The sequence below is a fragment of the Pempheris klunzingeri genome, chromosome 3 (assembly GCF_042242105.1).
Source record: "Pempheris klunzingeri isolate RE-2024b chromosome 3, fPemKlu1.hap1, whole genome shotgun sequence".
Classification (NCBI taxonomy): domain Eukaryota; kingdom Metazoa; phylum Chordata; class Actinopteri; order Acropomatiformes; family Pempheridae; genus Pempheris; species Pempheris klunzingeri.
In genome coordinates, this window is record NC_092014.1 from 15,228,849 (window position 1) to 15,255,236 (window position 26,388).

The 26,388-nt window shown below is 41.7% G+C and overlaps 1 protein-coding gene across 1 annotated transcript in view; it reads left to right on the forward strand.

Annotated features, from left to right (window-relative positions):
- The first annotated feature begins 709 nt into the window (after positions 1-709).
- ptprdb (protein tyrosine phosphatase receptor type Db) overlaps positions 710-26,388 on the forward strand; it is a 49,956-nt gene continuing 24,277 nt past the window's right edge. The window contains exons 1-21 of the mRNA XM_070828374.1: positions 710-788; positions 1,469-1,614; positions 4,880-5,021; positions 10,408-10,596; positions 11,924-11,932; positions 14,047-14,064; positions 15,732-15,842; positions 16,909-16,920; positions 17,429-17,698; positions 18,273-18,382; positions 18,585-18,782; positions 19,106-19,231; positions 19,377-19,524; positions 19,693-19,838; positions 20,122-20,266; positions 21,189-21,491; positions 22,673-22,866; positions 23,827-23,853; positions 24,571-24,688; positions 25,007-25,594; positions 26,025-26,119. Of these exons, the coding sequence (XP_070684475.1) occupies positions 710-788; positions 1,469-1,614; positions 4,880-5,021; positions 10,408-10,596; positions 11,924-11,932; positions 14,047-14,064; positions 15,732-15,842; positions 16,909-16,920; positions 17,429-17,698; positions 18,273-18,382; positions 18,585-18,782; positions 19,106-19,231; positions 19,377-19,524; positions 19,693-19,838; positions 20,122-20,266; positions 21,189-21,491; positions 22,673-22,866; positions 23,827-23,853; positions 24,571-24,688; positions 25,007-25,594; positions 26,025-26,119 (3,174 nt within the window). The remainder of the gene's footprint in view (positions 789-1,468; positions 1,615-4,879; positions 5,022-10,407; positions 10,597-11,923; positions 11,933-14,046; positions 14,065-15,731; positions 15,843-16,908; positions 16,921-17,428; positions 17,699-18,272; positions 18,383-18,584; positions 18,783-19,105; positions 19,232-19,376; positions 19,525-19,692; positions 19,839-20,121; positions 20,267-21,188; positions 21,492-22,672; positions 22,867-23,826; positions 23,854-24,570; positions 24,689-25,006; positions 25,595-26,024; positions 26,120-26,388) is intronic.

A 26,388-nucleotide genomic window follows, 5' to 3' on the forward strand; every position in this document is an offset into this window, starting at 1 on the left:
ACTGATCATTTACTTGACTAATTCTTTCGACACTGATACATGCACGTGAACTCACACGAGCACACTCTCCCATACACATATATGTACGTGCACAGTGTGTGTATATGTACGTAAACTGGAAAATACAAGGATAAAAGTAAGCTGACAAAACACACACACACACACACACACACACACACTGTTCTATTCAGTCATTGAGGTAGATTTGGCCGTGAGCCAGTGAGGTGTAGAGGTGATTGGGCAGCTTGAGGCTCTCTGACCATGTTTGCCAGTACATCTGGCTCGTTCTCACTTGCTCTCACTCTCTTTATCTCACCCTCTCTGTCACTCTCTCCCCCTCTCTCTCGTATCCACCTCCTGCTCATCTTCCTCTCTCCCTCCGGTTCTGCTGTTCATGCTTTCTCTTCCTTACCCATTCTGCTCTCCATCTGTCTCTCTCACTCGCTCCCTTTATCTCACTCGCTCCTCTGTTCAGCTCGCCCCACTCTTTCAGCACACACTCTCTCTTTTTCTCTCCTTCTCTGAAAAGCTTAGCTTTTCTCCCTCTCTCCCTCCCTCCTTTTAAACAGCAAAAAGCAATTTCTCTTCCTTTGTCAGGGCGGTTGGCGGTAAGCCCTTAAGTAGGGATTTTCTGGTTTGGCTGGAATGCCATTAGGCAAGCTGGCGGTGACGTGCCGTGACTGACGTGCCGAATCTTTTTGATGTCGTGATGTCACAATCCAGCGGAGGCTGTGGTTATGATATTGTTGGCGTCCCCGGAATGAGGGGCTTTAGTGGTCATGTCAGGAGTAAGTCTTCATAAATCCTTTATGGCACAGAAATATTAAGCTTCTTTGGTGGTACAGGGACAGAGGGAAAAACATGGTGGAACGTGCATACACGTGTACAGAAAAAAAAAAGAAGATGCACACACATACACACACAGCAACCAAGCGCACGACTACACCAAAGACAGATAGAGATGCACGAACTGTTTTACATTGTAACACACACACACACACACACACACACACACACACTCACGCAAAATCAGCCACAGTGTTCAACAAAACTCTGATTTATTTTAATTTGAATTCTTAAAACTGACTGCATCATTGTGCTTCACTCATTTTCACATGAAGTACACACACACATACACACACACACACATCTGGCTTTCCCCTTTCACACACTCTTGTTTTAGTACAACAGTGTTACAGATGTGTGAATGACAGATTATAGTAGAACATTAAGTGCAAATCTGGTGCTTAAGTGCATTTAGAAAAACACAATAATCCATCAGGAATATGGACAGTAACAAATGTGTGAATGCTTATTAGTATAGTAGTAATGGCTATGTGAGTGCTTGTCGTACTAAGAGCATTGTACAACTGTCCATCAGAACCCCTGTATTCCTTACTGACATGTGCATACACACACACACCAATAGCATCACTGGAAGTTTGAACCTAACTTTCTTTCCATACAGCACCCCCCAGATTTACACGAACCCCAGAAGACCAAACAGGAGTGCAGGGGGGAGTGGCCTCCTTTGTGTGCCAGGCCACAGGGGATCCACAGCCCAAGATTGTCTGGAACAAGAAAGGCAAAAAAGTCAGCAACCAGAGATTTGAGGTATGATGAGACACTAATGAAGGAAGTGTAACTTTGCGTGACATGGGGATGGCTTAGTTTCCCACAACTGAGGATCACTGGCCGTGTGGACCAGCCGTGTAAAACAATGATGTCTGCAAAAAGCAGAATGACTTGACAAACACAGGTGTATCTCTAAAAGGAATAATGGCTGTAGAGCTGGCACAGCTAGTGGACAGTCAGTGGATTATATAAATTAATTGAAAAGTGTTCTGATAATCCATTAATTGTTAGGAATAGGAAAAGTCTTGGGAAACGTTACTTGCTTTCTTGCCGAGAGTTAAATGAGGAGATCAATACCGCTCTCGTGTCTGTCCATTAAATACGGCGTTACAGCCAGGAGTCAGTTAGCTTAGGCTAGTATAAAGAGAGAACGATGTTCATCGTGTTATAGACCAAACAATTTATCAATTAAATAAGAAAATAATCTGCAGTGTATTTTAGAATGAAAATTCTTAGTTCAATATTTAAATGCGGGGCTTGCCTTCAGGTTAGCTGGTTTCAGAGCCCTCAGCAGCAGGTATTGTTCATGCTGACTCACTTGAGTCATCATTAATGTTATTAGTTACACCTGTGCTTTTCCCCACTGTGAAAAAGGTGTATTATTGCAGCAAATGTTGACATTTAAGTAATGAGTGTCTTTTCTTTTTGTTTGTTTTTGTTTTAGGGGGGAGGGTTATGGGGGGTATTTAATAGACAGCCTCACTCTGGGAATACATGAGCACCATCCATTACCAGGTTGCATATAAAGACAAAATATTACTGTTAAAGATTTTCTCTGTTTAAGTGCTTTCCTTCTTGTGTACTCCAAAGGTTATACAACTGTGTGAAATGCTGTCAGCTCCAATACTTTCATATGTCAGATGATGCCTTGGGCTACAGTATATGAGATTCTTATACGATCACCCTTATTAGTTTCCCAAAGGGAAGCTAACCTTTGATTTATTCATTCACCTCACAAGTCACTCTTAGATGGAGATGTCGAACCAGCCTCTCTTCTCTCCAGCCAGTGTCACCCTGAGCTCAGGGTGCTTTTCCACTTTAATAAGTTGACTTTCCTCCCAGGTTTAAGTTCATCTAGCTGTCTTCCTGTTTGTGATTAAATCACTCGGGGAGATATTTTATTTTTAATCCACCCTATATAAGCTTAGACTACCTTCTGTATATATTCTTTTTGGCCTTTTGGTCAGGAGTTGTTGTGGGATTTCTTTTTATTGGATTTTAGTCTGCAGAAAACCTTCTCAGAATTTTCAATCCAGATCTATTACATGCTTGTATTAAATTTACGCAAGAGCACTTGAAATGTATAATCCAGTATTTCTGGAAAATCTACAGTTGTCACATATCCTAAATATGAAAAGGACATGAAATCCAGCCCCCATGTCATGTGTAACTGCCCCCTCTCAGACACGCTCTGACCAGTCTCACAACAACACTGCCTTCCAAGCACCGATCACAGTGAATCAAAGTTTTAATGTAATGTAAAGGAACCTGTTTGGAAGGAAGAAACTAAAAGTCAAAAGTAGACTAGAATGTTATCTGCCCCTAAACGGAGATTATCCGCAGAATATCTCTCTACTGTCAGGGAGAGAGAGCAGAGACAGACCCAAACCTAGAACGGGCTCAGTGACCACAAACTGGCAATCAAAAACAGGAAGACCCATAAAATCATGGCAACCAAAAGAAAAGAAAATGGACAAGTGAGGCTGAGACCAAGATGCACTTCAACCTACAATGTAAAATGTTACTTCAACAAGTTTAACTCCTCAATTACACATTTCTTTAAAAATTAAAAATACTCCTAGGAGATTAAGACGGGCCATATATGTATATATATATATATATGTGTGTGTGTGTGTGTGTGTGTGTGTGTGTATATATATATATATATATATATATATATATATATATATATATATATATATATATATATATATATATATATATATATATATATATATATATATATATATATATATATATATATATATATATATATATATATATATATATATATATATATATATATATATATATATATATATATATAGGACTAATGCCTGCAACGGTAACACTAATAGTAGCACTAGCATGGTAGTTGCTAATGCTAATGCCTGCGCCGGTAGCACTAATAGTAGCACTAGCAACTACCGTGCTAGTGCTACTATTAGTGTTACCGTTGCAGGCATTAGCCAGGGTGTTAATAACTTGTTCGTTGCGCAGTATCGCAGCTACTAAATTTCGGGCAGCTTCACCCATCCTCTCCCTCAGCCGTTGAAAAACAAGATGGCGACTTTCGTTCAATATGTTGAGACTTTCATTCAATATATTCAGAGTTTCATTCCCAAAACTCCCATGGTGCATTGCAGCAAAACAGTCCAGCACTTGTGACCAGCTCTGCGATCGCTACAATATTAAAACTAGTTATAACTATTAACTCTTAAAATGGAAAGGCTCACATTGATTCAAATGTAAAGCAATGCCCAATTAATATTACTACAAAACTATGCTATTCGATTTGTTTTGTAAGCAAACGGAGGGGGGCGTTATATAAAATCTTACCTTATTTTAATGTGTTAATGCTCATGTTACTGTCCAAATATCTAATGAATTGAATTAGATTGAATGGCCAAGGACTAAACCTGATCACTGCTCTCATACCTCCCACTCTCTGTCCCCTCAGCCTACCCAGCAAATGAAAAAAACTAGGAAAAGGCCTTCAAATACATTTTGTCTCTGAGAATAACTGTTAATTATTGAGCTTCAAACACTGTTGAAGGTAAAATTAAAATCAAACAGTAGCACCAGCCAGGGTGCAATGTTGCAGCTGAACATTTCAACAAGTCTGCCATCTGTTGCACAGTGCAATATTTTACAGCTTGATGCATTTAGAGATCGTGTCTTTAAACCTACATTAACTGCTTTTTTGGTCACTTGGAGACCAACAAAAACAAACTGGAAACACAACATTGACATATTATCAGCGCTGAAGTTTAACTGGCTAACATTAGTATACTTTGAAGTTGTCTTGCTGCCCACCTGATGAATGTAAGTCCAATATTCACTCTCTCATAGCTCTGTTTTTGGTCTCCACCACCTCCTGAGTGAAATATCTGGCGTTTTAGTGACAGTTTTGATCCATTGTTAATCCGCTGTTAATATATTGAAATTGTTAATATATTGAAATTGTTAATATATTGAAATGTTAATATATTAAAACCACTTTAACGTCTTTTCCCGCTAACAGGTAATAGAGTTTGACGATGGGTCCGGCTCGGTCCTGAGGATACAGCCACTGAGGACCCCCAGGGACGAGGCTATTTACGAATGTCACGCCTCCAACTCTGCAGGAGAAATCACTGCCTCCACCAGACTAAGTGTTCTACGAGGTCAGTGCAAACACACATGCAAGCCACGTTTCTATTTAGCCGTCACACACAATTATTTTTTTTAATTTCTATGAAGAAAATTACAAATCATAAAACATAAACATCAATCATAGCCACATAAAAAAGACAATCTTTACACATAAATGTGTTTTCTCTGTATAACCTGAACAACAAAGCAGCCACACTTTATTGTCTCTTACACACGTTACATGTGATGCTTGCTTACCTGGAGCACATTAAGGTAAAACCCAGTCAAAGTCCAGTTTTGCATATTGTTGACTGAAAGGTGATATTTGTCTGTCGATGTTATTCTAACTTAAAAAAACTGTTCATGCAGAAGAATTTGAGGTGCGGATGATGTGCCCTCAGATGAAGATAAATATGCAAGTGTAAGCGAGGGTCCATCGCGGTAGATGGTTTTGTTAGTGTTAGCAAGAGTCCATTAATGCAGATAGTGATGTTAGTGTTAGTGGAGTCCATTAGGAGAACATTAGGTACCGGTAGTTTGAAGCTCAAGAGTGTCTTAGTAAGTGAAGCTGCTCGAGTGTAGATAATCACATCGCCTGCCTTTACAGTACATGCTCGTGGGGAAAGGACGTGCAGCCTATTGTTCTACCATCCCATCCCTCTCTCTCTTTCCCTCTTGTCTCTCTGAGGTAATAACATAGTCTACAGTTTTTCATCTCCACTTTCTGTTACTGTCTCGTCTGTCTCTGTTATTTGTCTCCCCAAGTTCATTCCCTCTTACTTTCACTTTTTTCACTCTCCTCTTTCTCTCTGTTTTTTTTACACACTTCTCTCTCTCTCTCTCTCTCTCACTCTCTCTCTCTGTCTCCCCAAACGCTCTTAGGTCCACTACACAGCAACCTCTAAATTATTCACATCAGACCACTCTTTGCATCTTCTGTGCTGTTCCGCTCCATCCATCCAGAATTTTTCCTGTCTCAGATGGTTGTCTTTGTTCGTTTATGTGTGTGTCTGTGTGTTTGCGTATGTGTGCGTGTGTGTCTTTGTGTGCACATGCAGGCATGCTCAGTCGCACGAATACATCTGTATGTGCTCTCGCTTATGTGTCTGCTCTATTTTTGATTTTTCCTGCCTCCGCTGATGGAGGCTATCTGCTCATATCTAATCTTTTATCTTCATCGAGAACATGGCCACTCATGCATGCACACACACATACGCACACACACAAACGTATCCTTGATCTGAGACAGTCGGTCTTTATGTAGTGATTAGCCTCTTTCTACTCCTCTGAGGAGTCATTGTGTTGTGGACGAATAAGAGGTCACCTGGGAGCAGCTAATAGCCCCTGATAGACTGTCAGTCCAAATGTCAGAAAGTACACACACCCACACACTCTTGTGCGTACCCACACAAAGACACTCACACAGATGCACACACATACAGACACAGAGTCTTGTCAGTCATGTCTCCTTGTCTCCCCTGGCTCTGTAAAGACACAGCTCCAGTGACTGACTGACTGTCAGACAGGAGGGATCCAGTGTTAAGGTCAGCCGGCTTAATTACTGAGGATTAGAACCAGGCTAATTGAAATCTTGGCTGTAAATGTAATGGCTGTGATTGGCAATGGCTGAAATAATAATGAACTTGAGAGCAATTATATGCGTGAGGATCCAGTGTACAGTCAGATACTGTATAATTCATGGTTTTGTAAAGGTTGAGTGTGTGTGTCTGTTTGAAATATTCTGAATGCCCCTCAGACAAAGTACTTCTGTCCAAAAACTGATATTGTATTTTGAAAAGATGGAGTTTTGAAGTTCTAGCTAATATCCATTCTTAAAATTAAAGGGCAGTTCTTTTTTCCTGCAGCTTGTGTCCAATAAAAGTACTTGCTAAGGTTTTGGAGCATGGCAACATTGCCACAATGAAGTCTGAAAGTAGTCTGAAGAAACACGAGCTGTCACGTGATCAGATCAGCAGTTTAGGCAGAGCATCTAGACCTCTTTAGTTGGAGGTAAAACTGAAAGTGAGTGCAGCTTAAATTTAGGAAATGTAAATGTGGTAGATCGCTGAACCATTAAACTGTAGTGGACGGATAAAACGAGCAGGTTTGATAACAGTTTTACTGTTTGCCTTTGCCGGGGTTGAATTATCGCTTCTCTGACACAGTCTGAACAAAAAAATGTAATATGTAAGAACCAAGTATTGCAGTAGGGCCTGGCTGTTGTATTGGATTGCAATATATTACATGGGTGATAATTTTATTGCATCCATCACTTACACTGCATATCCCCAGAGTCAGTCGTGAATGACAGAAACAGGTTTGTTTGTAGGTGCAGATGTTACTCTTGGGCCTCTGATACAGCAGCCAGCTCATGCTTTAGTTCCCATGATTGTAAGACCAGACTTGATTTGCAGTTATCCAGATTTACGGATGACAAACCCAGCGAGCAATGTGTGTGGATTTCATTTTGGGTCTTATATAAAGAGGACAGTGTTCGCACAGCAGTTCCCATGATTGTGAGACCGGGCTTTTCTATGAGCTGTGAAATTATCTGGATCTCTCGCAGTGGAAACACTGAAGTGGGAGCACATCCAAATGAAACAGTGGGATGTGTGGAAGGCTCCGTCAACAGGGGAGTGTAGGGTTACGCATCTGCTCTGACCTCAGGGGTTTCTTAACACATGTGCACACACACACACACACACTCACACACACACACAGTGGAACAGCTTTGTCCCAAACACACTTTGGTGTTGCTTACACCTGTCCCCTTGATAGATGGTGGAGAGCTGGTTATGTGCATGTGTCTGTGTGTGTGCGTGCGTGTGTGTGTGTGTGTGTGTGTGTGTGTGCATCAGCCCATTCAATCAGCCCTCAAATACTTTCACTTATATCACTTCACACCTTGTCAGCTTTAGATTTAAAAGAAGCTTGTGTTTTGTTTTTGCCTGCATAAGAAAGCGTGTGTGTGCGTGTGTGTGTGTGTTTCAGTCGACTATGTGTGCATACCTGTGCTTTTGGTTGCCTGTCTTTTCAGGTTCTTGCACACACCTCTACCTACACATCCATATCTAAGTAGTTGTAGGAGACGGGCAGAGAGAGATACATGGTCTCGGGGAGTAGCATTCTAACTGTGCGTCCTCAATGTTCAGTGCAGTGTCCCACCCCAGGTAGATGAAATAGAATGCATTATTCCTGCCTACGAGGGGCTGGCTTTGAAGTAAGCGTTTGCATAATGAAAGCGGAGAGAATCAGGATTGTTATGCTGTATGGGTCCCTAGTGCTCTCTCTCCCTTTCCGCCTGTTTTTCTCTTGCTCTCTCCCTTGTTCTCTCTCTGTTTTCCTTTCTGTCACTCTTTCTTTGTCTCACTCTATTTCGCTCTGTTCCGTTCTACTTTTTCTCTTTTTTTTTGCACTTTTGCCCTCTCTCACCACTTGCCCACACAGACGCACTCATACACAAACACCTTCTCATCTTGTTCTCTTGGTTTATTATGTCCATGTTTCCATTTGTCGGGCGTTGTGATTGATTGAAACCGGAGCTTTTAAAAGGCCACACACGCACTCACAAAGCTAGTGTCTCACGACCCGTCGGCTATGGTTCGATGGGCTAGTACCAGAATTAGCATCTCCTTGGCGAGGTTCAGCGCTAGGATTTCCCGTTAATGAGGCTCTGTGTGGTTGAGAGGGATAAAGTCACAAGGGATTCTGGGTAAAGAAAAAGTGGGGGGAAAAATTAAAATAGACTGCCTTCTAGATCAAATACAGCACGATTGCGTGCAAGAACACATGCTCCTTGCTCATCTTTCTTTTTTTTTTTTTTTACCATGTCTATCTTTATCCACTTTATTATGGATGACTCATGAATCTGACATTTTACCTCGCAGTTTCAAAGTGCAGCCTTGAACAAAGTTAAGAATTTGTTTTTAAAAACCGATTTGCTCTGAACCTCTTTGAATCCAAGGGTGAATACAGTATCTTTTCAGTTTGACTGAGTTCAGGCGTCTTTGATCCCCCCACCTCGAAGCATTGTCCCCTCCTCTCCCTTAAATCTCCCACTTCAGTTGAATGAAGTTGGCCCAGTGCCTTTGATTCCCTTTATCACAGTGGAACGACTCTTCATGCTTGATTTAATTGCCTCGGATGTGTATGAATTCACATTTGATTTGCCATCCCAAAAGGTTGTAAGTCCCACTGGATGTGTCTTCATTGGAATCACCTATTTGATTTGCACTAAGAGGTGAGCTTCATGAGAGGGTTGTGTGCAATAGACTGAGCTGGACAAAAAAAAGTGTAGCTCAACTGCTACTGATTCCCAGCTGAATAGAGAGTATTTGATTTCCAATTGATTCTTATTCCTAAAGTGGTCGCCTAAAGCTTTAGTGAGATAGTTTGTCAGGTGGAATGAAATGTTACTTTACTCTATTTGACCTCACTATTGGATTCTTTAAAAATCCTGCCTCCAGGCTCAGGTTTGACTAAATTTGACTTTTGGATTTAATCAGCCAGTTTCCCATTTCACACTGGACTTGTGACTCAACCTGCTTGGTGCCAATTAAAGGCTTAAGCTGCGTCTCTTCAAGAATGATGCGTCATATTTTGTCTTATATCCAAACACCGACTGTCTGCTTTGGGTGCATGTCAAATACACAACTCAGGGTGAGACTAACGGAATAGTCTAGTCTAGACATTTTGATCTGTTGAGAGTAGTTTCCAATATTTCATCCACCATGTTAATGTCAAAATGACCAATTGAATCAACCCCTCTTCAAAACATTTTCAACAAAAACCCTACATAAAAACTTTCATGACAGCTTTTGTACTAAACTACATTTCTTTTAGCTCGGTATACCAAATAAAGTGGCAACTGAGTGTATATCTGTGTTTGTGAAGACACATAAACAGGATTACAAACACAAATGGGTGTGCTGCTGATATTACCAATAACCAATTCTAGTATATTTATTACTTACACACCTCCCACCAGCTTAAATCATTTGTAAGACCTGAACCACATGCTGCATTTTAGAATAAATAAAAAGAAAAGAAAAGAAAAGAAGTGCTGGATAAATGGTTAAAATGCTCAACGTCTGCTCTACAAGTACTAATAGCCGTGTGAATGCAAACTTGACCAAACCCACTGAAAACACACACAGAGCCTAAACAGTTCCAGCACCACTATGTCTTGTATAATAAATGACTGTAACAATGTCCACAGTTATACATTGTATCGTGTCAAAAAAAAGAGCATCATCATTTGAAACATGACGGGTGAAGGTGTGAGCTCATCTGATAGGACTGTGGGGGGGTGCGTACGATGAGAAAAAGGTTGGGAGCCGGAATTATTGCACTGTGTTACAGAGCTGAACATGTGAGTAATATCCAGCTCTGTCTGACTCGTGTATTTGATCTTTCTAGAGGACCAGCTGCCCTCGGGGTTCCCCACCATAGACATGGGTCCGCAGCTGAAAGTGGTGGAGCGCTCTCGGACCGCCACCATGCTCTGTGCTGCTAGTGGCAACCCTGACCCAGAAATTACCTGGTTCAAGGATTTCCTGCCGGTCAACACGTCCAATAACAACGGACGAATCAAGCAGCTCCGCTCAGGTAACCAATGCTTTTATCCCTCCATTCTTTCCCTTCCCTTCAATCCCGGCTTTTATTTCCACCAGATTTTTTCCGTCCCACTTTGCTTTTATCCGTCTTTCAATATCCACTCCCTTTTATCCTCTCTCTGCCTTTACCCCCCAACCCATTTTTTTTATTTTCTGTTCCTTCAAAGCTTCTGTTATTCTTGCCCTGGTTCACCCCTTTTCTTATTGCTGTTCCGCGCTCCTCCTGCCGTGGTTACTGGCTGTGTTTCTCAGCTGCCCCTCTCTGCTGCTGTGGTATGAGTTGACTGTGTGCGGTTGCCAACTTTTCCAAACTCTTCAAGGCCTTAAACAGTGAACTCCCAACTTTTCTCTGCTTTTGTCCAAACTCTCTGAGGCCTTCCCGTGCAAATCACCATCACGAAAGGGTTTTATTTTTCATACAGTAAAAACATTTGGTATTTGTAACAGCACAAACAGCGTGCACAGTGTCTCTAGTCATATCCTCTCCTGGCAGAATTTGCGTGGTAGACCCAGGTGATGGTGGCATGTACTGAAGGAATGGTCTCTCTAAGATGGCTCACTGCTGTGACTAATCAACCTATTGTTTTTCCTTATTTCATGGAAAGTGTGTCTTCCGTGGGTGTGAAATTGACTCACAGACATTGTATCCATGTTATTTGAGAAAACACATTCACAGAATTTGTTAAATTCAAAGACAAATTACTCGGTAAAAACACAGAGAATACATTTTCTCCAGTCAAGCCACTCAATCCATTTCAATCAGCCTTTCAATAGCCACAGTAGTGTGTAAAATCCCAACTACTTGTAGCAAAGACCCCTCCCTCCTCAGCCCTCCTCCTGCTTCCAGGGACCAACTGTGGACCCAAAATCCCTTTCATGTGATTGGATACCCAACTCTCTGGCTTCTTTATGGATAACAACCTCTTTGCTTCTGTCCCCGTTTTTTTTTTTTTATTCTCTGGCTCAATCCTCAACGTACTGCTCAGACTCCTTTTACAACCTTTATTTTACAAAAGAATAGAAAATTAAAAGGATTACCTTAATTGTTACAGCTTGAAATGTGAAATATTTGATATGTTAGTCTTGCTTCTTCTATGTGAAGATTACTAAATAGCTATTTCAATACTTCTGTCATTTAAGCACTTTTAAGTAGTTCTGTGTAGATGATCAATATTCATGACGTTTTTTTTTTTTTCTTTTTTGGAGTTCCAGTGCTTTGTCAAGGTGTTTCTAAGTCAACTCGTCTGTGTTAACAAATGGTCCGATTGTAATGCCATGTCTATGCTGTTTCTTTTCTCTTTGTATCTTTTTAACCACAGAGTCCTTTGGTAAGTGCTTCTGTTCCGAGGCCCACAACCTCACTGTCCACTTTTCTACATACTGTTCACTAATGTTGCTACTGTTGCTGCTGCTGCTCACCTTTACAATGTTGAAGTGTTATTAAAATGCATGGCATGCATTTTACTAACAGTTACACACGAAGATAATATGGAGCACTGATGCACATACACACAGGAATACACAGGCACCCATACAGTGCATCATTTTGGTAAAAGAAGCATACAGTAGATGCTACAAACTGGATACACACACACACACACATGCATACATAAACATGCATACACATGTACACATACTCACGAATATCTCTGTCACCCTAGAGGTAGCTGACCTCACCCTCACCTGTACACCTGCAGCCTTTCCGCACCCAAAGAAATACAATAACTTTCTCCTCACACTCACCTATTTACTTTTCCACTCCTTCACTTATTCAATTATTCTTTCCCTCACTCACTCATCCACTCACCTCTGTCATTCACTCACCCACTTACTCTCTCCACTCCTGCTGTGTAGAGGCTTTTAGATAAGCTTACGGTGGAGCCACTGTAAGGAAATCAGTAGCGACCAGGTTTCAGACCTCTAGACGTTGACTGTACAGTGTAGTATGTATATACTAAACCTGGTTACTACTGCTCAGAAGTAGTGAATTGGTCATTGACACATGCAGCACTTAACATCACCATAGTAGAATTCAACAAGTTAAGAAGTTAAAGAAAAATCCACCCTTCAATACTTTTTCACTGTTTTATAAATCATTTATTTGGTTATATTTACTGTAATCTGTGCTTATCTTCCCAGAGTGCTTCCAGAGAATATGCCTGGGACGTACACATGTACCGTGCATGTGTGCGTGTGTGTGCGTGTGCTTAGACATTTCCCAGTGAGACAGATTACAGCTGAAAGTCATTAGTTATTAGTCAATTAGTCAGTTATTTGGTCAGTCAACTGACAAATTAATTAGTAATTAGCAGCAATTTTAATGGTTGATTGTTTAAATCATTTCTAATTTTACTCTCTGATCTCAAATGAAATCAAAGTCTGTATTCAGAAGGTTTGAGACTGATGATTGGACAAAACAAGCGATTTGAAGATCACCTTTGGTTCTTCCATATCTTTGTGACATTTTTGAGGCCACATAATTTGAATCAAGAAAATATTTAGCAGATCAGTCAGTGATGACAATTATTGTTACCCACCAGGCTGTAGCTCTATACGTCTTACAGGAAACACAATATTTCTTTTGGCTGAATTGCATCCTGGTCTGCTGAGGCTACTGCTGCCTCCTTTGCACCAGACTCCTCACAGTGTGATCGTTGATGTTCAGTTTAAGATATTGAGTCTACAAATACACCCTTGGTCCTTCTCTGATTTTGAGGAGCCGAGACATCAACTTGACATCTACTGCTGAAGTTTTAGATTGTCGAAAATGTCTGCTGTCAGACTCCATTATAGCTGTGAAGGTTTTTGGATCGTCTGCCGTTTTTTTCAACATCTCCCGAGTAACTGGCAAAAGGTAGACAACAAAAAAAATCAATACAAATGCAATGTAAGGACATTTAACAGGGTTTTTCTTTTTTTATTGGAGGGTGGATTTTTCCATTGGGAACTGATATGAAATATATTTACACACCATATTACAAGCAGGATTACACATGGTGTCGTTCCACGTGCAAGTTAAGACTCGAGGCAGTTAAATGTACTTAGAGTCCCAGTCCGCCTCTTAGAGACGAGTGCAGTGCAGACACTACCCTACTCCTACAGCCACATCTGCCCCTGCTGCAAGTCAATGAAGTTAAATCAATAACCCATCTCCTTAAAGCTCTGTCACTGTCTGTCACTCTGTCTATCTAGTATCTGCCTCTCTCCTCTCAGGCTTATTCTGTCTTTATTTATTCTGTCTTTTTCTTTAATGCCTTTATCTTCCTCTCACTCTCTAAGGATCTATATTTTGAGTCTTTCTCTCTAGTTTGATTCTACTCCCTTACAAGTTACCTCCCCCCCCCAGTCCCTCCCTCCTTACCTTGTCCCCTTCTCCTCCTGTTGTACTAACATTTTCTTCTTCTTCTCCTTCTCTAATCTCGTGCATTCATTGCCCACTCAGGTGGCACGCCCATACGAGGTAAGACTGCTGGGAGGACCAACATGACATCAGTGGCCTGATTCCTTTTCAACCCCTGGTTCCTACTCGTTTCACAGATCTGAAAAAGCTCTGGGTGGATTAATCAGTATGGCTTTAGTCCAAAAGACTCAGGACTCTGCCATATTGGTAATACTTATCCAGCTGCTTCAGATCTGCAGTAGGTGCAAGAGGGGGGAATTGGAATTGAGCAAACAATTCATTATACTATGACTTTTAATCGTCTCCCTTCCTCTCGTCTTTCATCCACTCTTCATCCTTTCATGTTTCCATCTCAGCCTCAATGTTCACACTGTAACACAGAAATCCATCGCTTCCTTCCTCACCATATTGTGGTCTCTCTTTGTGTCAATCAGTTAAACATCATTTGGCTTTTTACATCTACTTTGTTTTCAGTCTGAAGCATGATGTGTTTACAACTTGTATTTATTTCTTTGTTGCTTAGTTTGAGGTGGCAAAACATAACTATCACTTTTACCTCTGTTTGTTTGCTTTTTTAATATTTTTGTGACCCAGATTTTCTTTTCTTTTCTTTTTTTTTGTCTCTTTTTTTTTTTGCGTCTTGACCTGAGATTGACCTGGCCTCTCCCTCTACCTTGTCTATATTTGCCCAATCAAACGTCCCAGTTTTGTTTTCCCTCCCAGCTGTTATTCGCTCAGCCTGAAAAGTCCAGATGGCAAAGACTCAGACACACTTGCAGACATGAGTGTGCTCACACACACACACACACACACACAAACACACAAATGTGCACACACACCTACATGTCTTCATGGTTTTTTACCATTACTTCTTCTTTTCTCTCTCATTACCGATAAAAAGCCCCAAACAACCACTTTTTTGATAAAGTTTTTATGGGCGCTTTTTTGCCTTACCACACCATCTTTAAAGAACCGCTGGTTGACTTTTTTGACAGTTTTTCTGTTTTCAGGGAGCGAGAAAGCATCGGTCCCTTCCCAAGGCGTATTTGCGTATGTCGTTCCTTTTTTTAATCTGTTGGCCTTGATGGAGGTCGGTTGATGTCTTTACCTCCTTATTGGGTGTGCTTTAAAATGACATCACACTCCTGATCCCATTGGTGGATCCGAAGGGGTTGGGGGATTTATCCTTGAAAACTGAAACATGATTTGCTCCCTGATATAACTGCATCTTAATTTTCAGCAGAGAATTTTCAAAAATACTGTATTTGTGACTGGGTTTCTCCACATTTTGGTTGCTTGGTTTGTTCGTTTCTGCCTTGCATGAAGACAACATTCTCCGTTTTTGTAGGCTTTGTATCAGTGATTTTTTTGTTTTTGTTTTTCTCACATTTCTAAATCAGGAAGCTGACCCTTGTTTTGGGCAGATTCTTGCTGACAGTGTTAGAACTTATTAATTCCTCCCAATAGATTTGGCTCCTTTTTTAGCTCTGTGTTCCTCATACAGAGTTCAGCTTGTTTTTGCTGACAACTCCTCAGATTCATTTACCCTTTATGCAGTTCTTACCATTTCTATGTTGTGTTTATTTCTATGTATCTATGGAATATACCCAATTATCTGATATCTTCCGCTTTTGTGTAATTGGTCTTTCTTCCTCACTATCTTTCTGTGTGACTCTCTCCTCCCCTCTCCTCTTCTACTCTTCCTTTCCGTCCCTCAATCCATCCAGGTGCCCTCCAGATAGAGATGAGTGAGGAGTCAGACCAGGGGAAGTATGAGTGTGTTGCTACCAACAGCGATGGGACACGCTATTCCACTCCAGCTAACCTCTATGTCAGAGGTAAGAGGGGGATAAAAACCAGCCTATCCAATTAGAGCACTTCGGTTTAAGGATCACATTGATAGTGGATGCGCAGATTGGGACGTCTGTTCCTGTAAGATATTCGTACCTTTTTTTACATCTTCTGTTAGGAATGTGCATTTGTCATATCAATGTTTTATATTTCTTTGCTGTAGAGCCATAAAATAGGATGGTTTTAGAGTGAGAGATCCTTTACATCAGTTGGGGCAGGGCTGAATGTTTCACTCAAGCTATTAATCTCTCTGCCCTCCCTTCTTAGCCTTTAGACCTCAGAGAAAAACCAAATCATTGTCTGGTTAAGACTTGTGTTTCCCCAAATCTGACAGGCATCTCACCTCCTCAGGCACCGTCTCCTTCAACACACAGACACACATGCACACACACATAGCCACCAAATGTTTGAATCTTGGAGACATTTTTATTCCCGTGGCCTTTTGCTCTGTTGTCAGCCTGCCCAAAAAAAAAAGAAATTAATAAATAAAGGCTTTAAACAGCGTGGCATGCTTTTCTGACTCCAACATCGCTCTGAGGGATATGAAACAAACACACACACACACACACACACACACGACTGAATGCACATACATAAACACACATCTATGTCTGACACTAAAAATATTTATATATATAAAAACACACGTGCACCCACACACACATGCACATGGACACACAAAAACACCCAGAGTCAGTGATGTGCGTCTAACAGCGCTTGCAGGGCCAGTAAAATCTTGCAGTGCTGCTCAGTGAGTGTTTGACAGGCAGTCTATGGAGACAGCCGACAGTGGAAGCTGCTTTAAACATGAAGGCTTTCAGCAGCACACTGCCCATCTATGGCTTCTGTTTTCTCTCTTTGCTCTCCTCATTTCTTTCTTTCTACCTTTTTCTCTTCGGCTTTCCACTCTGTCTGCTGCCACCTTGCCCTGCTCCTTTGTCTAACGTGTTTTCTCTCTGTGTCTCTCGTTTCTTCTCTGGTGTTCTGGTTTTCCTCTCTTCTCTCTCCTCCTCCTCCTCCTCCCGCCGTGCTCTGTCGTACCTCCCTCTGCAGAGCTGCGAGAAGGTTGGTACAGCAACGACTGTGTGGCTCTTTGGAGTCTCTCCCGAGTATTTTCTTTTCTTCCATTAAACTGCCATTTGTGTTTGTGTGTCTACTGCTGTTTTATGTGCAGTACTGAAGGTTTGAACCTGCCTGTACAGTTTACCCCTTTGAGATATACTGTACCCTGCGTTCTTCTTTTCTCTTTTTTCCCCCGTGAGTGCATGTGTGTTTGCTGTGAGGTTGTTTTTTTTTGTGAGTATCTTTTGTGGTTCAGTTCATAAAATATTTAGCGGAGCACACCTAAAAACACCATGAATAAAACATTTTGATATCACATGCGCCCTAGTGGTGATGTACCTAACTGTCTGAATTCTTGCAGTCTTCTTTGAATGCCATAAAACGATAAAAAAAAAAAACGTCATCCTATGCAGTGTATAGACCCTGATTGACATCCACTGTTCTGTACTTTACTGAACAGCACAGCCATGAATTTCTAATCAGCTCTCCTCTCCTCACCTTCCTGCTCCAGTGCGCCGTGTCCCCCCTCGCTTCTCCATCCCCCCGGCGGACAGCGAGATCATGCCAGGGGGGAACGTCAACATCACCTGTGTGGCTGTGGGCTCCCCTATGCCATACGTGAAGTGGATGCTTGGAGCAGAAGACCTGACGCCCGAGGACGACATGCCTATCGGCCGCAATGTCCTGGAACTGACTGACGTACGACAGTCCAACAATTACACGTGTGTCGCTATGTCAACGCTTGGCGTGATTGAGGCGGTTGCGCAGATTATTGTGAAAGGTGAGTTGTGTGTGAGTGTGAGGAGGCTAATGGGTGAAGAGTATGTGATTAAGAGAGGAACTGATGGTTCGACCATGTCTCCAGTGAGACTTTCACTTGATTCCTTCAGTCTGTAAAAAGAATATGTGCATCACAAAAGAAATAAAACTATTAACTCCCTTTGCTCTGGGATGTATGAAAAAATATATTTCTGTCAACATTAATGTATTTGCCATTTGCCATTTAGTTGATATCACTGCTTTGGTCTGAATATACGAAAAAGTAGTGTTGGACAGTATAAGAAATAAATCAACTAGTTAGTGATTTCTGAGAAATATTGAGAATGTGAAGAAGTCTGTAATTTGCAAGCATATAGGCATATTTTTGCTTGGATGTGATTATAATTTATGACAAATTGTTATTTGGATCATAGTCTGATATATTTATATATTTTTTTTATCCAATTCTTTTAACTGTTGTGTAGAGATTATGTTCACTGTGTAATTCTAGGATACAGAGCCGGTCTCTTCAGTTAAATTAGCGCAGATTTCTTAATTATAAAGGGATGGTGTGTAAGATCTCTTCTCTCTCTCAGCTCTGCCGAAGGCTCCTGGTACCCCTGTGGTGACGGAGAGAACTGCAACAAGCATTACACTCACCTGGGATTCTGGCAACCCCGAGCCGGTCTCCTATTATATCATACAGGTGTGTAACAGACACAGCAGCGCTGCTGCATCTGCATACAGGGAGATACAGAGCTTAACATGGCTAAAGCTGCACTAGATTTTTATATGAGCGTGAACTGCTATTAACAGTTAGTAAGTAGGGCTGCAAAAGAAAAGAGTGCCACATCTCCTGTGATAGAACTCAGTAAATTCTTTGTCTCTCTTCCCTCTTCTTCCTCCAGCATCGTGCCAAAGGGTCAGAGGACCCCTACAAAGAGATTGATGGCATTGCCACAACACGCTACAGTGTGGGTGGCCTCAGTCCATACTCCCACTACGACTTTCGGGTGGCAGCCGTTAACACCATCGGCCAGGGCCCCTCCAGCGAGGTGGTGGAGGCTCGCACCGCCGAGCAGGCCCCCTCTTCACCTCCTCGACAGGTCAGAGTCTGATTGGACAAAGCACAATCATAGAATGCCATTTTTACAGCAATACTGCATCTGTCATTTGGAAGTAAAAATGTCATATTCAAAGATGCAGTTTTGCTCCTAGAAAAACAAGTTCTAAATTCAATATACTATTATTGTTTCTCTTCTGTTTCACTACAAGCCTGGTTGTTATACAATATGATCAGCTGCCTGTTATTCTAACTGACATAAAAATGTGTTATATAGATATTGTCTGTTAGTTCTAAAAAAATAACTCAACTTTCCCCAACAAAACTTGAGCAGTGTTGCTGAAGTTCTACCTGTTTCCCCTGCAGGTCAGAGGTCGCATGCTGAGCACCACAACAGCAATCATCCACTGGGATGAACCAGAGGAGCCAAACGGACAGGTGGTGGGCTACAGAGTCTACTACACCTCAGACAACATGCTGCCAGTCAACCAGGTGTGTTCCTGCGTGTGCATTGTTTCATTTCATTCTGTTGTTACAATCATTAATCACAGATGACCGATAATTTGTCTTGTCTGCATGCGTGCATCTGTGTGTCTACTCGCATTCATGCAATCCGTCGTGCGTTTGTGCTGTGCAGTGGGAGAAGCAGATGGTGCGCAGCGCCAACTTCATCACCATCCAGGGTTTGACTCCTAACAAGACTTATTACATCAGAGTGCTGGCCTTCACTTCTGTGGGAGACGGACCCCTGTCTCAGGATCTGCAGATTATAGCCAAGACTGGAGGTAAGAGACAGGAAGCAAAGAAGGGATTTCAAGCTTTACTTATGGATAATTTATTAGGCAGACCTTTTTTTTTTTTTACTTAAAATGTGTATAATCATCATCTGCATTAATAAGAAAGAAAGTATCTCAACTTGGATTCACTAATCATGTTTTTCCGCTACGCTGTAGTTCCATCCCAACCTTCAGAATTCAAGGGTGAAGCCAAATCCGAGACTAGTATCCTGTTGTCCTGGGTGGCCCCGCCCCAGGGTGGTCCTGACAACCAGATCACAGGATATGAACTGGTGTACCGACGAGCTGACGACACAGAAGAGGTAAGATAAGAGGGGGAGACGGATGTATTAGTATCCTGGATGGATAGATCAGGTGGATGATCACAGATTAAGGGACGGATATGATTAGGTAGATGGGTGGGCAAACAAAAGAACAGTTGATCTTACGATTAAAAGTTAACTCCACTGAAGTCTTTGAAAGGATGCTCTTATTGAACTAGTTGAAAATAGTTCAATGAAATAGTTAATACAACCTTTTTGTTTAGTTTTTTTTTTTTTACAACCTGACGTCTTTCACGGTCCCGTTGTGTTCATGCTCTTTCAGAAGAAGGTGAGCTTTGAGCCCACCACCTCCTACCTGCTGAAGAACCTGAAGCCTTTCTCCACCTACACCTTCCAGCTGGCTGCCAAGAGCAAGCATGGAATTGGGGCGTATACCAACGAAGTGTCCATCGACACACCACAGACGCGTAGGTCCAGCCACAGATACTGCTGTGTGAGAAAGTGTATGAATGTGTGCACGCACGTGTGTCTGTGAGTGCGTGTGTACTTGAGAGATTGAGAGAAAGGCTTCAGTATTGACAATGCAAAAATTAGAATTGACACAAAAAATTAACCACAAATACATGAAATGCCAAATCTGAACATCATAAATTTGTATGTTACAAAGAGTATTTCATAAGACATTTGGCAGCCGTTGCTTTTTGCATTGTCACAAGGGAGCCAACATGAATCCAGACCTTAACTGACCTCAGATTTGATATACCAACAAATAGCTAATTCATAATTCTCAAAGCCTAGCCCCTCTCATGCTATTTCAGCAAATGTACTACCAAACAGCTTATGGATAATTGGCATCAAAGTACCAATATTTAATTTGTTGGCTACCAATCTGAGGTCTGTAAGAAAATCAGTAAAAACAAGGTAAGAAGCCAAAGGATTGTAGATAGAGATGAGAGCTCCATCATGGATCACAGAGGCTTGGGTAGGCTGTAAGGACAAGTAAGTTATGGGCAGGTATGTTTCTGTGTTAAAGCACTAGTCAGTGTTTTTGTGTTGCATCTCTTTTGAGTCATTCACTCGTTTTCATTAATCAAACATTTCTACCAAACAGAAGTTGACACCCATCATTCAGTATCTTTGTTCAGCCATCTTGCTTTCTAGTCGCAGGGTCATTTTTTCGTAAGAGCTTCTGTTTTCCAGTGTTTTGTTTTCATTTTATGTTTCTTTGTCTTTTGTTCTCTGTCTCTCGTCTGCTCAATCTCATCCCCATTCCTTCACGGCAAACCTCACTTCCTCACCTCTCCACCCACCAATAACAACTTGCACACACGACCAAATAACATTTACCCAAACAACCCCAACTGTGCTTCCTCAAAACTGGCCAATCAGTTCCTTCAGCACCTCCCCAGGACATAACATGCACCAGTCCCAGTTCTACCAGCATCCTGGTAAGTTGGGCTCCACCTCCTCTGGAGTTTCAGAACGGCGTCATTACAGGATACTCCATCCAGTACTCCACCACCGAAGGCAACAAGATGTCTAAAAGAATTGATGGAATTCCTCCGGAAAGTTCTCCGTATCTCCTGGAAAACCTAGAGAAATGGACTGAGTATGGCATAACAGTACGGGCGCAGACGGAAGCTGGGGATGGACCAGAAAGTTTACAGCTGCTTATCCGCACAGAGGAAGATGGTATGTTCCCAAACAAACCCCCTGCCTGTCTTAGGATGGTCCGCCCCACTAACAATGGCTACCTCATTAACATAGCACTAATGAGTTCAAAGCACCCCTAAACTAACAAGTATCTTCCACTGGCCAGTAAAGGCATTTTGTCTCTCCTTGAGATGCACTCTAAACGGATGATGCATTTAAGAACCACTGTCAGACCCCCCCACTTTTGAAAACCTCTCCTTTATTCCTCCATAACCGCCAGGAGCTTCCAACATCCGGAAATCTCCTCCTGCTGCTCCCTCACCACCGCTTTCTCTTGTCAACAGCAACCCATTTTCCTGCAGCAACTCTTTTTATCCCCTTTTTTACCAGCATCTTTATTCCACACTTTCCCCTTTCTTCTAAAATCCTCTATTTTTTTGGGGAATGAGATGGTTGGGATTTCCCACTGTATTCTCCACTAATGATACCAGACAAACCCTTTGGCTGTAGATGTACCTTGGCCTTTCCACCCCTTGGCTTTTCTCTCTGACCATCTGCCCTTCCAACTCCTCTCCAGTTCTTAGACAGTAGCTTTTATGGATGTATTTTATTTTGACTTCAATCCTTTGTAATATTTTCAGCAGTATTTTTGATATTGATATTTAATATCTCATAGTCCCAGCATCTCCACTAAGAAATTTTTTTCTAACTTCTGCTTTCTTCCGAGTGCTTATGCATGGGTCAGTCAGATAGCAAGAGGTGGAGTTTTTTTTTCCCCTTTCTGTATTTTTTCTTCTTTTTGGGAGAAGTGTAGTTCTTGGCAGCACGAGAGAGGTTTTTCTTGATAACAGTATTTTCTCTTTGACTGCCTGCCACTGTTTATCTGCCCATGGCAACAAATCCTTTTCTATCTGCCATTCTTATCTTTCTCTACATTTGCTTCTTATCCTCCACTGCTTTTTTCCTCCATGTTTTTCCTCAAGCACTCTCATTTTTTACTATTTTGACTTTTTTCCCAGACATCAGAGCAGTTTTAGACTTTTTGGAGGGTTGTATTTTTACATTTTTTCAGCTTTTGGGTGTTTTTTTAATCTGCCCATAAAATCAATATATTTTTGATTAGAAAAGAACTTGTTTCACTTAGGGGAAGGCCTTAAATTGAGAGGTTTGAGTGCCCATCATCTGTGACCCTTGACCTCTATCCCAAAATGCATTTTTAGTTCCAAGTGGTCCTCCGCGAGGGGTGGAGGCTGAGACTGTGAACGCCTCGGCCGTTAGGGTGAAATGGCGAGCACCGGCACCCGAACGGCAGCACGGTCAGATCCGGGGCTACCAAGTCCACTATGTGAGGATGAACTACGGAGAACCTCAGGGACAGCCCTTCATCAAGGACATCCTCATAGAGGACTCTCAGGTAACACAAACATATACTCTCTCACATCTGACAATCACACGAACTCTGTCTGAAACTGTTGTATGCCACATAAAAGTTTGTTTTTTTATGAGCATCAGTTTTATAATAGAATGATATTTGTTGTAAATGATCACGTTGAGCTTGTAGTTTTACTGAAGCCGTGAAAAACTATGAGTTTCCCCCAACACTTGCTTACCTGGCTTACCTGTTTTAAGGATGGGAGAGAGCATGTGGCCATACGCATTTCTCTAGATAAGACAAACATTTTGCAGACACAATACAGCAATATTTCAGACCTGAGTTTATTAAAATAATTATGAATGATGAATAGTGCCGCATAAACTGACAAGTTGAGCAGAAACCATATCTGCCTACTAAATACGAATCTACAGGCAGGCGGTGGTTCACTTAGCTTAGCTTAGCTTTGCATAAAAAAGGGAGAAAGTGTTAGCCTGATTCTGTCCCAAAGTAACAAAATCTGCCTGCCAGCACCTATAAAGCTCACTTATTAATACAGTATATCCTTTGTGTTTAATCAAACAGCTTTTGCAGTATTTGTACTATGCTAAGCTAAACAGCTGCAGGCTGTAGATTCATATTTAGCGGACAGACAATAAAGTGACATCAGGCCTCTCACCTAACTCTTGGAAAGAAAGGGAATAAGCATATTCCCCAAAATGTCAAACTATTCCTTTACATTAAATACAAACTGACCTTTGCATGGCTGCTGATCTGGTCAAGTTAAAGTGGCCTTATAGCATTATTAAGTTTCAGATAAACAATGGGCCTTAATCTATTAAATATGCAGATTGCTGCTTATAATTTCAAACTGATATTTCTATGGCATTAAAAGATGATGCATTCAACTGAAGTGTGAAGTCTCTTGGATCATATCTCAAGTATTCAGAATTTTGTTTTTCCCTCCTCTTCCTCTTTTCTCTATACCATTCCATCGTTCAGTGGGAATACGATGATTCAACAGAATATGTGAGTAAACCCTTTTTTTAAGCCTATTATTTAATAATGATAACAACAAAGCACAGAGAGTAGATGAGTCATATTTATGAGATTGTAGCTTAAAAATCTCCTGTGACTGAGTGAAGGCTTAAAACCCAGCAGCAGGTCCCTTTTTCATTTCTGCATTCTGTGTTCTCCGGGATTTTTAATAAAGCATCCTCTAAAAACACGTAGATAACTGATGATACAGCATGAGTCATTTATGGGCATTGCCAAAACATCATTATTTATGTTTTCCGGAGACCAAGAAATGAAGAAAGTATTGTGTTTAGAGATAAGACAGGCAGTCCTAAATGGTTTTGAGTGTCTGCATAGTTAAATTACATTTTGAGTTGCGAATGAACCACATTTTGGGCTCTGTTTGTGATCATTTGAGATGATCACAGACCATGTCCAATCTGCATTTTTCAAAAGCAGCTTCAGCCAGGTGACTAGTGAAAAAAGGAAAAATGACTTCAATATGTATTTCCTGGCCTGAGGAAAGTTGTAGAAAGAGCTGAGTAACTGTCTGCACCAGTTCACTGTCTGACAAAAAGCACCAAATTGTACCTTTGTTCGCTGGAGCTGTGTCTTTTTGACCAGTTTGACCCACACTTAACTACTAAATTGAAGCCCAGCTTATTGTCCTGATGGTCACAGAAGTACTTGCCTTTTGCAGCTGACTGAGTGCTTTTTGTTGTTCTGCAGGAGGTGGTTCTTGGAGATCTGAAGGCAGACACTTCATACTCGGTATCAGTGGGGGCTTACACGGCTAAGGGTGATGGTGCTCGCAGCAAGCCTGTTTCTGTCTGCACCGCCCTGCCACGTAAGTGTGTCTACCTGGATTCTTGCACAAACATTCGCAAAGACATAGGGATACAGAAGCACACAGCCACACATAACCAGTAATGATCTCTGAGACTAAAGCATCACTAATGATCATTAGAGGCCATTAAATCATTGAATTGGTTTATGTATCACTCTGTCACACCTTGCTATGCCACTAAGAAGCCAGTCATTCTGTGCCATGTTAATCATATTTTGCAGTTTAGCTGAAGGCTATGAATAATGTGCTTTGCAATTAACCGCTAATTATCTTTTCATCATTCTCTCTCTCCTGTTCTCCCTATTTTCCTCTTTCTAGTGCCTGAGAAGCCCAAACTGATGGTGAGTGCCACTGATTCAGGTACGGCTCTGCTTCAGTGGTACCCATCTCCCAACCCACCCACCCCTCTCTTGGGGTACCGCCTCACCTTCGGCCGCATCGACGTCCTCCCATTTACGGTGGTGGAGTTTCCAAGCAAGGAGAACCGCTACACCGCACAGGACATCCACAAGGGAGCTAACTATGTGTTCAGGCTCTCTGCCCGTAACAAAATGGGCTACGGAGAGGAGGCTGAAAAGGAGGTGACTACCCCAGAAGACGCCCCAAGCGGATACCCAGAAAATATTATATTAGAGGATGCTTCTGCCACATCCCTCCGGCTTGCATGGAAATCAGTCCCACTAATTGAGCAAAATGGGAAAATTGTGAAGTACTCCGTTCTGTACAAGGATATAAACAGTCGAGGGAACGCCTCAGAAGTTGTGGTGCCCGCTCCAGGGTCGAGTGTTTTGTTGGAGGGTCTGAGCGCCGATACTGTGTATGATGTCAGGTTGTGCGCGTTCACAGCTGTCGGTCCTGGGCCATACAGCCCCAGTGTCCAGTTTAGGACACAGCAGCTAGACCAAGGTAGGAGTCACACTCACTGTCTAACAGCCCATCTCCATTGCTCAGGATGCAACACACGCTTCCTAACTGCACATTTGTGCGTATATTGCGCACACCAAGTCCGACATGCACACACACACACTCACTCACACAGCATCAGGTGACAACGTCCTAAGTGTCCTTTTTCGTTGTCTTGTCACTGTAGTCTTAGACCCAACGTCCTTTTCTCAAAGCAAGGTAAGAGTCTTGGGTCTCGGGCGAGTGTCTCTGTCCAGCTCACTGTGTGTTGATCAGAGCAGATAGATAGCTTGAGACTGGTACTAGAGAATGATACACAGGTAAGGCCATTCCTTTTGGTTCAGCGGAGAGAGATAAAATGAGACTGGAATCATATTTATGTTTATTTGTTTTATTTATTTATTTATTTTATGTTTGATTTTTTTATCCTTAGTTTTTGCCACCAACTTCAGAGTAAAGGCTGCCATGAAGAACTCTGTTCTGCTGTCCTGGGAGATCCGAGACAAGAACCCTGCGCAGCCATTCACCGTAACTAGATTTGCTTTTTATCACATGTCAATGTAGTTAGAGAAAAAACATAATTCAAATAGGCCAGGTCTCAAATGGATTGCAAACAAACAAAGGCAGAGTGCAACTAAAGGATGAGGAGAAAGGGGGAGTGAAAACTTGTCCTACAAAGAATTCAGCATCATTTATAATATCATTTCCAACCATTCATTGCCCATTTGTCTGTGTTTTAGGCTGCTGTTAATGAATTTCAACACTTCCTATTTGATAATTGATGAAGCCTTACAGGC